The 13,172-nt window shown below is 39.9% G+C and overlaps 1 protein-coding gene across 12 annotated transcripts in view; it reads left to right on the top strand.

The window, feature by feature from the left end:
- Window positions 1–1,315: 1,315 nt before the first annotated feature.
- LOC136434517 (forkhead box protein P1-like) overlaps window positions 1,316–13,172 on the top strand; it is a 61,113-nt gene continuing 49,256 nt past the window's right edge. For 4 of the 12 annotated variants that reach the window (XM_066427370.1, XM_066427373.1, XM_066427371.1 and 1 more), the window contains exons 1-2: window positions 1,406–1,538; window positions 3,901–4,061. In XM_066427370.1, coding sequence (XP_066283467.1) covers window positions 4,053–4,061 — 9 coding nt within the window. In that variant the 5' untranslated portion in view covers window positions 1,406–1,538; window positions 3,901–4,052. Of the gene's footprint in view, window positions 1,539–3,900; window positions 4,062–13,172 lie in introns of all 12 variants that reach the window. The other 8 variants (XM_066427368.1, XM_066427365.1, XM_066427360.1 and 5 more) reach the window with 6 other exon arrangements.

Here is a 13,172-nt window from a genome sequence, read left to right as displayed (position 1 = left end):
GGGACGCACCCCGCGTAGACTTCTCTCTTTGAAGCGGGCCACGACCCCCGTTAAACCGTAGCGAATAAAAAGTGGCCCTGGGAATAAAAAGACAGTTCCATGGGGTGGTATATCTGATGGCACGGCGGCGGGGAATCATTCATTTCTGTCGCTTCGGCAGAACAGATAAGCGGAGCAACGAGAAGAATTGGATTGGAGCAATCTATTTCATTACTTATAATCAATTCATAGCCTTAGGTGTTGTTTCGCTTATGTATAAAACAAAAATACGCCCTGAAAGCAGAAAATGACTTTAAAGAAATAAAGGGTTGCAAATCAAAGTATTGTAAAGTAAAATATCCTCACTTTACGTGCTGAGTTAATTACTTTCGTTTAGATTGTTACATGTATTATGTAACTTATTGTAAGTTAATTTCTTAATTTTGCGAGATTTTTGGATTGGTCCGCTTTTTGATGATGAATAAAGTAAAGAAATGTCAAGCAAAGTAAAGCTGTAGAAATGGCACAAAAGTCCTAAAAATGGTTTTTTTGTATCTTAATTTCATACACCGCAAGAGATATATATGCGCTCTAGTCCTACATGGCCTTATGTAACATGTATTTATTCGCAGCCGACGTATAATTAAGGTATACCAGATATTATGGCGTCTGGCGTTGACTAATTCCGTTCGTTGCTAACCACAATTTGCCCAGACAAAATATAAAAGCTAGCCGTGATACTGCAACAGTAACATTCCCCTAGCTTTCGCGCTTTTTTTCTTCGCGAGCCTCCTTGTGATTGGCATTTTCGCGCCCCATGGATTAATAATTAAAACAGCGGATGCTGACATCTGTGCCTTATATGGCGAACGCAGAGCAAATCCGATCCGCCCTTCGGGGTTTTTGTCTCGGGCCATCCTGGCGTGTCTAGTGTTTACGAAGCCAGTTGCCCATTGGTGGGATATATTTATCTAGCAAACAATTTGTCAGTCTGAGGCTAGGCTTTATTCTCATGTGGTACCCGTTTGTGTGGGCCCCACGCTTTTGACCCGGCACGTCTACGAAAAAATCTTTCGCGCCAAAAACCTCCCCCTCAAGCCGCCACATCACTTGCCCCGAAAATCTGTCATCCATCTCCCTCAGTTCGCCCCAAAACCGTTGAAACAGACAATATTTATTTTTCTTGCGTTTTGCTGTGTATTTTGTTTACACAGCAGGTGCGTATGACGTCAGCGGCGTGACCTTTGCCTCTAAAAATAACAACGTATCCATCCGAGGGAAAGTAGTCCACCCACTTTTCTGGGTTAAAATCGCCCAAAATAAAGCTCACGACGGCTCCATTGGAAATATCCAGGCGTTTTGTAGCATATCCAGAGGATTTGGGTGGATTTGTGATGGGATTTGTGGATCTGAGGGTTCGCAGACGGTCGGCGGATGGATATATTTGTATTTATCGTGCGTTGTTGCATGCTTTGCCGTACACAATTGCATGTGTACTTCAAAGCTACAATTTATTGGCGGCTGGGGCCTCCAAGTCGTCCCCCAAACGACGCGACGAGGTAAGAATTTACTCCAAATTCCTCTCCTACTCCTAGACTATCCTTCGAACTACCCTCCACGCCACCTCTGTGCACGCTAATGCCGGGAGAAGAAATGTATTTTGTTGTTATTTGTGGGTAAAATGGATTTCTGGTGGGCATAAATAATTTGCATAGGAAATGAGGACGTGTACTGGGTATACAAAACCCCCGCCATTTCGAAGCCCGGCGGCCGCTAGTTTTTAGAACGTCTGCGGTTCAGCTAAAAACTTGAGACATTCAGGGAGTCGTGAGGTTTTAATTCTGTGTGCCAGTCTGGCGCCTTTCTCAGGGCGACACAAATATGCCGTTGTTGTTATTTTTTCCTTGGATGGCATGTCGGTTTTCATAAACACTGGACTGTACCACCCGGCGGGGGTGGGCAGGGTTGAGAGATTCCATATGGAGGGACAAGAAAAATCCATCTTTACGGATTTCTTTAGTCTAAATCGCATCAATGAGGAGATATTTAGGAGATTTTCACTCTGAGACGAGGGATTTGATGTTTGGGGGGTGGTGAAAGTGGAGGAGACTGCCACATTGTGGTGTGAAAGTGTAGACATCTGTGCCAGGGCTGACCCCAGGGCGGACCTCCCTATAGGCCCTGTCTGGGAGGAAAGGTGGATCATATTATATCCCCCCACGCACCCCCAGCCCCAAATCACATGCAGTTGGTTTATTTTATTTAGCAAACACAGTCCAGCACCCCACAGCCAGTTTTACCAGTCTGTGTGTGTGTGTACACAGTGTGGAGCGTTGGTAACCAACCGACTGGGCTGTTCAAAATTCTCCCTCCGTCTAGTTATCATTGTGTTCCAATTATAGTCGAAAGATATCAGAGTCAGCCTCAATCATATGTCCTCTAAACAAGGGTTTGGTTGCATTAATGTGGCTGGTTTGGGAGGCAAAAAGGGAACACTGTTTAGTATGCACATCAGGTCTGGGTGCACAACGAAATTCTATACAGCTGTCGGCTCTTTGTTAGGTCCCATTTGTGCGTCTTGTTTACCTATTGTTATGTTGTTGTTTACTGAGGCATAATGGAGCCAGGGTCGGTATGCAAAGGCCAGATGTCACCCCGAATGAAAGGAACCATTCTCCACCCAGGCTGGGGCTTCTTTGTTTTCTTGTTTTGGCGTTCTGGGGCCAGATGTGTTTTTGTGCTTTGGCTGGGCGCTAGCTAGACTGCTTGCAATCTCTCTCATAGTCACACGCCAACTGAATGAAATCTGTACAATTTTCAAAAAAGTTGGTGAATAATTTAGATGTCTGTCCTGTATTGTGCATTCAGCAAGCACGTTAGATATTCCTAGTCATCCTTCTGCATGCATAAACACAGCATCCATCGAAAATTATGTATCCCAATTGTATAATACGTTTATGCAAAGGAATATCACCGAGGATGCCCACATTTTACAAATGTAATATACGTCCCGTAACGTTACACCGCATTGTCCCAGACAACAGGCCGTAAATGTGACAAGGACGAGTCAGAAATTGATTGTGCGTCGTCCAATGATAGATGGAGATTCAACCAGCCATATCATTTCCTAGCTTTCCCACTTTCACTTTTAAGCCCCTCTCAAGGGGACACTTGAAGAGTTACTTTCACTTTTTCATTACTGAGACGTCTTGCAAGACTGAAGAGTGGCAAAATCTGGCTTCACCTAGCACAAATTTAATAAGTCGCTGAACAAATTTTTTTTAATGTCAGCGAGTTGAGAAAAATAGAAATTGGTGAAAAATTAGAAATGATAAAGATTTTTAGGTGGGTGTTCACTGTCGAAATGGTGCATTTTGCAACATGAAAATTAGTATCAATTCATTTAGACTGTATGTTGTCAAAGAGAACTCTCATAAAATTTTGCTGTAAAAAGTTTGACAATAAAAAGTGGAAAATCTTTTGCCATTCTGTTTCACTGTAATTTAATCTCCAACTTGTTCAAGTAGATGTAAGGCTGGAAGATTGTAATTAATGTTTTCAAACTATCAGTACTGGGGTGTGAATTTTGAATTTTCATAAACACTGTTCGACTGCCAGATTGTCATAACTTCTGTAAAGTGGTTTATTTTTTTGGGGACTTTTATAGTATACTATGTGGGCGAAGGAGGTTTTCACATTGTTCCTGATTGAAACAATTCTGCAGTTATGTACAGTAGCACAATGGAATTGTACATGTATATCTGAAAAAATTAAACCACTGTAAACATTTCAAAATTTACAGTATCAGTAGTAATGCTAGTATTATGAAGTTTACATCCGTTTTAGGAAATATTCTACCACTGCCCAATTCTCACCATACTTATATCTTAATTTATAACCACTACTTTGTATTTTCCTCAGTCTTGACACCTAGAGACTTGAGACAAAGGACAACTAGAACAAGAGAGCGGGGCTAAGAAGAAAAGAAGGACAACTAGAACAAGAGAAAGAAGAGAGGAGGTCCCACCACAAGTTGCCAACTGGTCCCATGCCTTTATGACTTCAAGTTGAACATGTCCCAGGTAGGTCGTTCACCTTGTCTAGTTGCCTTAGGGCTGTAAGAAGTCAATGAACTGTTTATGGCAAACTTGTCTTTACCTTTGCCCATACATAACCTATTCTGGGGGGTCTGCGTGCCTTTTTCTGTGAGGCGTAGTGAGCTATTTTAATTCGCAGATGATTGTAGCTGGCCCATTTTGGTTCAACATTATGCAGGGATCTCCCTAAAGAATGGAACAGTGGCGCTCCTCCATCCTGTTCTAATCCCAGCTCCATCCTGTTGATTTTGAAAGTTAGGGTATTTTTTCCAATTTTTACCCAGCAAAGCCTGAGTGTAATTTTGCTCAATACTAGAAATTTCAGATGTAAAGCTGAAGACTTCCATCATGTCTGAAAAAGCCAAAATGCAACAGCCGCTCTTCCTTTGAGAGGTGTGCCCCCCCTCCAGACCTACCCCCTCGCGACACGTATTCTGTGCCTGGCACCCTCCCCCCATCCTGCTCTATATTTCTGGGGAGATCCCTGATTATGTATTGTTACTAAATTACTTGTGAAGTGTAATTGGTGGCTTTGATTCTGCGCAGCACGTTATTTTTATCCTGAATTCATTGTTAAGCTTTTTTGACAAATTATTTGTGTCGCGATGTCGAATGCCGTATTGTCCAAAAGTCACTGTTTCTGGTTGTGTCGGTGTTTGCAGACTGGGTTTTGACAGACACCCCCATGAATACAATGGAACAGTCCAATGAACTCCCTCTTGAAACCTGGTTTGCTTTTGTTTCTGCAAGAACAAGTCTATTGACTGTTTAGCATTGCTGACCCTCTTGATTACCTAAAAAATAGCTGTTTTTGATATGATTTAAGAAAGAGGATGAAGCTAATGGCTTCTAACCAGATATTCTATATACTGTAGTACTTTTTGTGCACATTTTAAGTATTCATGTGGTTTTCATTTTGGAGACCACCCCGCAGTTGAATGAAGAGTTCAGCATCAGGAGTCTGGGATACTTGTCATACTTTTCATTCAATTGTAGAACGGGTTTCAAAATTTCTTTGCCTTAGATACTCTCAACTTGATCTTGAGACTTCTTGAAATATTTTGACATTTGAATATCTGCAACGTAACGATTCAGTATTGACATTTATGATTAGGTCTGGCAGAATCGCTGCTTCGGGTGGTAGAGGGATCGGAGTCTCTGTCGACAGAGGGCAGAGGCTAGGAATGTGTTAGGCAGGTCTGCCATTTATAAATCCTGAGTTTAAAGATAATCCATTGATCTTAAATAGAAGTTGAAAAGTTCTGACTGCCTTTTAAGGGAATATCTTTGAATTTACAGACTCAAATCGTGATCTCTGGCGATTCTGCTATCATCTGCCAAATTCAATCTATATCCTGATACGGTATGCAGTGTGGGGAGGGGGGCTGTTCCAAGGCCAGAGTGTCCCACTGACCCACTTTCTATGCAGTGGGAGGGGCTGTGGGCTGGGACAAATTTACAGAACTGGACATACTGTTGATTTGTGTGCTGGACTGTGTGTCCAGCCAGAAGCATACAAGGACAAGGGCAATGACCTCCCTGACCAGTTCTGGGGGTATGCATGAGGACCCTTTTTCTGTAGCCAGTTTGATTTCCCCGTAATTCCTATGGAAAGCTTGTTATTGATTTTATGTGCTTCAGAGTTTTTAGTAAATGCCTTTTTGAGTATAGTGAAATGTGCATAGGCTGTCTTCGTGAATTTAGTTTAGAGCATTTTTGGAACCGCCATGCAGATCCGTGCAGGCCCCAAATATAGAAGTCATGCTGTCAGTGTCACCATCATTGGTTACTTGGTTGGTTGCCATTAACTTTTTAAAAGAAGCTACGTGTATGAATGGAAATTTTGAAAGTGACTTAGATTTTGGAAGAAATCTGGATTCAGTGTCCGATAGATTTACTATCATTTAGACTTTCTTAATGGCTAGCAAAGAGATTTTAAAGCTTTCAGTCAATTTCGTAAGTAGAGTGGGGCCCAAACTTTTTTTGGCAAGTAAATTGCTCAGAGCAAGGCCAAGAGCCCACTTCTGGGCACTGCAGTAAGTTGGTGGCAGATATAGGTCACTAGTATGCTAGGAGACCGTGGTGATCACTAGTTTTGAAGGCTTGTGGGTTGTGTTTGGAAGGGAAATACTTGTAAGGGAGACAGTTCCATAATTTGAAGTTTGTAGAAGAAGCTGTTGCTATAGAAGGACTTTGAGACTGGTTTTTGGACAGTGTAATGATGTGAGATAGAGGAGAACCTGAAAAGCTCTCAATGGTTGAACACTTGTTTTGTTATTTGCTGACATGTTGTATGCTTGTATGTTGCATGTATTTAACATTTTCTGGTATGCAGCCTCTAGTATGCAGCCTTCCTAGAATTTTTGGCTCTAGAGCCACCCACCCAGTTGTACACAACAAAATACGGAAACAGAAGCCAACCTGTAGCGTACCTGCACCACACCTGCATGCTTGTGTAATGTTCCGTAGCAGGCCTCAAAATACCACCTGCACATGCAGGTAAATACAGGTCAGGGCTCGAAATACTTGGTGCATGTGCACCTGTGTGCACCCAAAATTAGAACTGTGCACCTGATTTTTGACTGTTGGTGCACCAATGCACCTAGATACTTTTGTACTAACTTGTAGGCTATTGAAGAAAGGCACTATTGTACACTTACAGAATATTATTGAAATTGAAGTGTCAGTAAAAGCAATATAACCTTTCTCGTACCTTTATTTATTTTTTAAGATTTTAAAGTTAGATATGGAATTTCAGACTGAAGTTCATAAGAGAGGCAGTAGGGTTTGTAAATATGTTTTGCTGATATTGTACTTAATCTTATGTTATGCACCCAAAATTCTTTCTATGCACCTCAGTTTTTAGGTTAGGTTCACCAGTGCACCCATTCCCAAAATGAATTTCGAGCCCTGCAGGTAGATTGACAGCTTTGCAGGTGTTCATGATGTCTTTCTGCACCTAACCTGCACCTGTCTATGTAAATGTACATTGTACATGTACTGCAAGGCTCGAAATTCACTTTTGGAAATGAATGCACTGGTGCACCTATCCACCAAAACCACTGTGACCCAAAACATATATTTGCCCAGATTCAGATTGCCACAGTAAGAATTTTGGGTGCACATAGTGACATACATTGTTAACCTAATTTGAAATGAAATAGAATGTCAGCAAAACCCAATGATGTCCCAATCAAAACCCTTACTGAAATTCGATAGCTAACGTTTGAAGATTTAAACTAGTGATACAACCAAGGACTTGATACAGCAAAGGCTTTATTATTTTTTCTGTCAAGAATATGCTGTATACTTGTGTGTACAAACTTACATGCTACATAAATATCTAGGTGCACCGGCGCACAATATTGCAAAAAAGTGCATTATTATATCTTTCATCTATGTTATTTGCAATTAGCCTTCAGGCAGGAATGTGCAATAAACTTATTATTATTCTCATTGCGCCCACTGACCCAGTATTTCGAGTCCTGTAAAATCTGAGGTTTACTGGTAAACTGTTCCTGCTGCAGGTGACTTTCATTGAAGAAGGTAGTTCGATAAGAATAGAAACGTATGTATTAGCAGCTATACTTGACTTACATTTTGAATGCTATTTTTGCTCCTTCTCAAGAACAGAGAGTTAATTTAATCCTATTGTTTTCCACCTGACCACCCCCGTGAATCAAAAGTCTGGAATAGCCCTGGAGCTAGATTGTGAGAGCTTGGTACTATAGTCTACTGTAAATTCTGAAATATTTGCGGTACTTTCAAGTTCGCATGTATAAGTAATACATTATTTGTTCTCTCTTGTTCTTTAGTTTGCCTTTTTGTTAGTCTATTATATCTGGACGTGAAAAAAATACATGTACGGACATAAAAGTTCTTGAAAGACGTTTGTACCAAGTTTAGGTCACTGGGCCGTTTTTTCTTTTCTTCCTGTCTACCAGCCATGGTCTGGAATTAGTGTCACCTAAACCCATTTTTGGAATAATTCAGAAGCCAAGCTCTATTGTTGAAGCATTTGTCTTAACCGTTGACTAGACTACCTTCACATGTACTGTTTGTCTTGAAATCTTTGCGCTGGTTTTATTTTCTCGGTAACCCCTCCACTGCGCAATCATGACGTTACAAATACATGTTTTGATTGTACTATTGAACTCCAAAATTGTTTCAACCCCGAACTTAGAACACAGCAAAACCTCCTTTCCCCTTCTACCATGGATTTAAGTCTCTGTGAAAATTTTACAGTATCTGTGCTAGTTGTCAGAAAAACGTTGTTGGTCATATTGGTCATATTGAGTATCATTTTCAAAATGTCGAAAACTTTATTAGAAATGTAAAGCACACTAAAGTACATTTTCAGCTTCAAATGTTTTTTTCATAAGATTCGCAACATAGCAAATGCGTTAAATTTGGGTGAATTTTACTTGGAATGTGCAAGAAGAAATGCCAAGCAACATTTTATTGATAATAGAGTCTTTGAATACTTTTGTCATATATACATATTTTGTTGTTAGGTCTACATGTAACATAAAAATTGCTTTTTCAAATTCTTCTAGACACAAATCAAAATGCTTTGAAGCAGTGGTATATGTAAAATTCTTGAACAGAATACTTGGGCTCATTTGAAATCATCTATAGCGGCAGGAATTACATCTGAACCAGTGGCACAATGACTTCTGCGGGAAGTCCTTTATCAAATGAAGATTTAGCCGCGGTAAAAACCCAAAGCTGTCGCAACCACTTACTCCCAAACCCTGGTAACAAATTAGCTACATGTCTGTGTAGAGTGGAGACTAGACTACGTCTGCATTGAAATAAACTCAAGCAGCCTCATATCATAAAAAGAAATGCAGCATGTAGTCCTGTTAGCTGTGTTACTTTTTATGTGACTTTACTTTAGTTTTATTTCAGTTCACAGTTGGCTTCCACAATACTGGAATATTGAGGAGTCTTTCCAATATAGGTCCTGTCTGCAAGTTGCTTTATTTTTAACATACAAGTAAATTTGAGACTGATGTTTCATTTCAATTCGCAGTTAGCGTAGTCATCAGACAGTACTGAAAACTTGGGCATCCATCTAAATTCGGCTATAACAAGTCAAATGTTTGTTCCATGTTTCTAGATGAGATAGAAAGGGACACTCTTAAACTACATGTATTTGTAGTTTCCACTGTGTTCTTGTTCCTTGTTTGTAAAGACATTGTGTTATTTAGCAAAGAAATATTTTTGCCAACACAAAAACTGTGGGGAAAATTTCTTTCTTTTTTAAAAGAATAGATTGTTCTGCTCTTTTGCTGAGAATGCAGTAGTTTCATTTTTGTGGTTTTCAAGGTGACCTTTCTCCACCACAAATTCACTGCAAATATGCATTTCCAATGTGTCACTACTGTTACTGTACTTCAAAATTAATTCAACTGCCAATTTCAAAACGCATGCAATGAATACCTCCTTTTCCTTCCTTCTGCAAAGTTCCTCCTAAAATAAGTGATTTTGCAGTATTTCGAACCCTGCTGGAAACAGGTGGGAGATGAAAATGTAGCTTGTTAACGACTTTCGTCAACGAGAGACAAGAGCATGCTGGGTAGTGACGCAAGTCTCGCGGACAGAACGTCAATTAGTCCGTCTGGAGTGTTCATCTCGATTCATCGCGGGATGAATTACACAGACCAGACAAGTCATTTATACATGGTAGCTAATTTGCATTTTGATAACCTCAAAGAGATAAACAGTGTAGATATACAATTTGATGCATGGCTGTCTGGAGCATTGCATTTTCCCCTGTTCGTTGTTTGGGAGCCCATGTTGTTAATTTTTGTTGAATTAAAAAGAGATACAGAAATACAATTCGGTGCAGGGCTACATTTTCCCCAGTTCCACATTATTTGGGAGCCCATGTTCTTAGTATTTGTTGTTAGATCTGTCATTTTAGCTTACAAATTATATTTTTATGCCATGAAGTTCAGATTTTTTGGATGGATGAGGTAAAGAAATTTTCTGTCTCAACAAACAAATTTCAGTCCTGGGACAGAGGGATGGGTCCTGGAGGTAGCCCTGAGTTGATGATTCAATGTATCGACATGACATTTGATGATGCAGAAATTTATAGGCTCAGACCTTGAAATACATTTTAGGATCACGGAACTCAAGTTATATGTTATTAGGTCTCAGAAACAATGCAATTTGCTATTATAAAAGATTGTGAAGATTTCTAAAAAAATTAAAAACAGGTAAATGCAAGTTTGCAAGCTTCCTTTAACTCTGTTAGACTTTCGACTCTTTTTTCATGTTGATCTTCCAAATCAGCATTTTTTTCCAATCTGACAATCAACAAACTGAATTGGTCTCCCTGAAGTTCAAAGCATTTGAATTTGAACTTGACTTGTGACAGTTAATGTGTGTTGCGTGAGGGATGCTGTGAAAAGTTAGATGTCATAAATCATTTGGACATCTGGCGGATATCTGTGCCTCCTAGGGGGCCTTGTGTCTCATTTCATATTTATGACCCGTCCCTAAAGGACTACTAAATTTCACGGTGGGGGTTCTGAAAAACTTATCAATGTGGCCAGATTTGGCAGAAATTCAAATATTTGGGCATAGAATTAGACCGTCTAGTTTTCAAGTCTTACTGAACAGAAGTTGTGCAGACTATTCAACTTTGATGAGCAATTATTCATTTTATTTCCTTAAATTGCAACAGACAATACTAGACATCCCAGGCGGCAATAGCTGATAGCGGGCGTCTAACACATAGCAAGTACAAAAACAATGTTGTAATATTACGCATGTATACAAACATTAATTCCTAACGTACACAATAATAATAATAATAAAATGTCAAATAGGTTCAAGAGGTCAGCAATTTTGGTATGATGATGAATAAAAAGCGTAAAGTTTCGGGAGAAATTTACTAGGCTGACTGCTTAGTTAGGTTTTGCTTTTTGCAGTGTTGCTTTTAAACAGTAGATGTTATATGGATAACGATGTGATTGATTTTCTGTGTGAATGATAATAAGGTCGTTCGGTGTAATGTAACCAGCTGCTGCTGCGAGCTGGTGTGTTATGCCGAAGGGCGGTTATACCGGCTATAGATACAGAATGACTATATTTCTAGGAAAAATCCATGTTTGAATGACATTTTGAGGCCATATCTTCAAAAGAAGAAGTTTGACTTTGAGGTTTTGCAAGGTGTCATGGGATATGTATCATGTGACCATGTCATGTGAGCTCTTTTAACATGGAGGTTAGAACGTGTTACTGTAGTTTCAGTTGAATTCACAGCAATGATCTTTTAGGGCAATGAGAAAATTGAGTTTGTCTTTTGATTCATCATCATCATCATCATCATCATTATCATCATCATCTTCATCATCATCATCATCATCATCATCATCATCATCATCATCATCCACTTGTTTGTATTTTGATTCAAAGTAGAAAAATGCAGTATGTCACAAATTTAAATACTCTGTGCGAATATTTCAAGACTTGCGGTACTAATGATCTGATTAGTGAAGGTTGATGGTCAGATGGGACTTCACCGCACTCATTAGCGAGGAGTATTCCACAGGTACATGTATGTCCAGCAGGGTTCCAGCTAGGATTTTATTCTAGCTAGAATTTTATTCTATCGCGAGGTAGCAAAGCAACGAATCTGGGGGATGGTGTGAAAGGGGGCCTTGGTCCTTTTACAATGAGGAGATATTTATAATGTGAGGTAAAAAGGTGGCATTATATGGGTATCCTTGGGGGGGGGACTTAACTCTTTTCAGACCACATGTAAGAAGGGTTTTTGGGTCAGCTTGGAGAATCATATCAACATTTTTCACATTATCAGACAAATATATTCTTGCAAAGTAGGAGTTTGCTAGTTAAAAATTGTAGTAATTTAGCGTGGTGGTCACAAATGATAGAGTCACACAGGTGGCCCATTACACTAAAATACGCTAGCTAGCTCCCTGGTCCAGTCCAAAAACTGTTACCACAGTGTCTCAGATGTCTGTAAAATACCCAAATCATCCTTTCACCAGATGTCTGGAAGGCCAAGGTCATTTGGCGTCAAACACCTTCATGCAACATAGATGAATTGGAAATTTGAGAATTTTCTTTTCATAAGAAAAGTTTTTATTTCTAAGATTATTAAGTGATGATTGATGCTAGAGAAAGATGAAAATGGTAGGTAATTAGTAATGATGTTTTAATCGAATATATGAAAAGATATGGTTAAAGATGAATATTTGATACCATTTTGTGCTAAGTCTTAGTAGCCTAATGAATACAGCCTCAAAATAGCCAGCCTGAGTAGTAGTGTCTTTTCACATATCAGTCAAATGCATGTAAAAAAGAGCATATATAGAAGAGACGTTGCTATGTTGGGCAGTGTGTGTGTCTTGTTTCTATTGATAGTTGAACATAAAAAATATCACTGTGGAGACGTAATTATTTTCAGAAAACCATCGCAATTGTGGTGGAAGAAGTCTATCTTTAGGATTCCAGTTAAATTTCTGATGATTTTTGTCGAAAAGTTCTGTTTTTGCCAGGTGTTTGGGAAAGTTTTGGGCAACGTCTGGATACACCGTCCTTGGTTTTTCTTTCCCCAAGAAGCTGTCAGGTCTCCAAAGATATAAGCGGCAAGGTAAACAGACGTTGTCATCGAAATCCGTCAGGGTGTATGTTTGTTCATATATGGGCTTCCTGTGCCGAGTTTACACTAGGTCCCCGGCTGTATCCCGGCGTTGTTTAGCTTGTTGCCGGCGGTATATTTGGTTTTTATTTACACGGCCGGGGATGGGTTAGCATTCTGAAAATTCCTCCCCGCCAAACATTTCACTTTCCTCGCGTACAAACAAACGAGCGTCCGTGGGGGAAACAAGATGCTGGCCGCCGGGGCATCTCCCGCTTTGTTGACTCACTGTCTCGATTTTGTGGTGACTTGCGGATTGACAACATCAAGGGAAGAGGCTGGGAGACTTGCCGATATTGCAACTGTGCCCAACATATGTCACTCGTAACGTCTACCATTACACACATGTTTTCATACCTGGTGTAAAAATCATCGCTTGTTATCACCGAAACAAACTCATATTTACCGGGAAGGTC

Source organism: Branchiostoma lanceolatum, chromosome 5 (assembly GCF_035083965.1).
Source record: "Branchiostoma lanceolatum isolate klBraLanc5 chromosome 5, klBraLanc5.hap2, whole genome shotgun sequence".
Lineage (NCBI taxonomy): Eukaryota > Metazoa > Chordata > Leptocardii > Amphioxiformes > Branchiostomatidae > Branchiostoma > Branchiostoma lanceolatum.
This window is presented reverse-complemented; position numbering and strand designations above follow the sequence as displayed.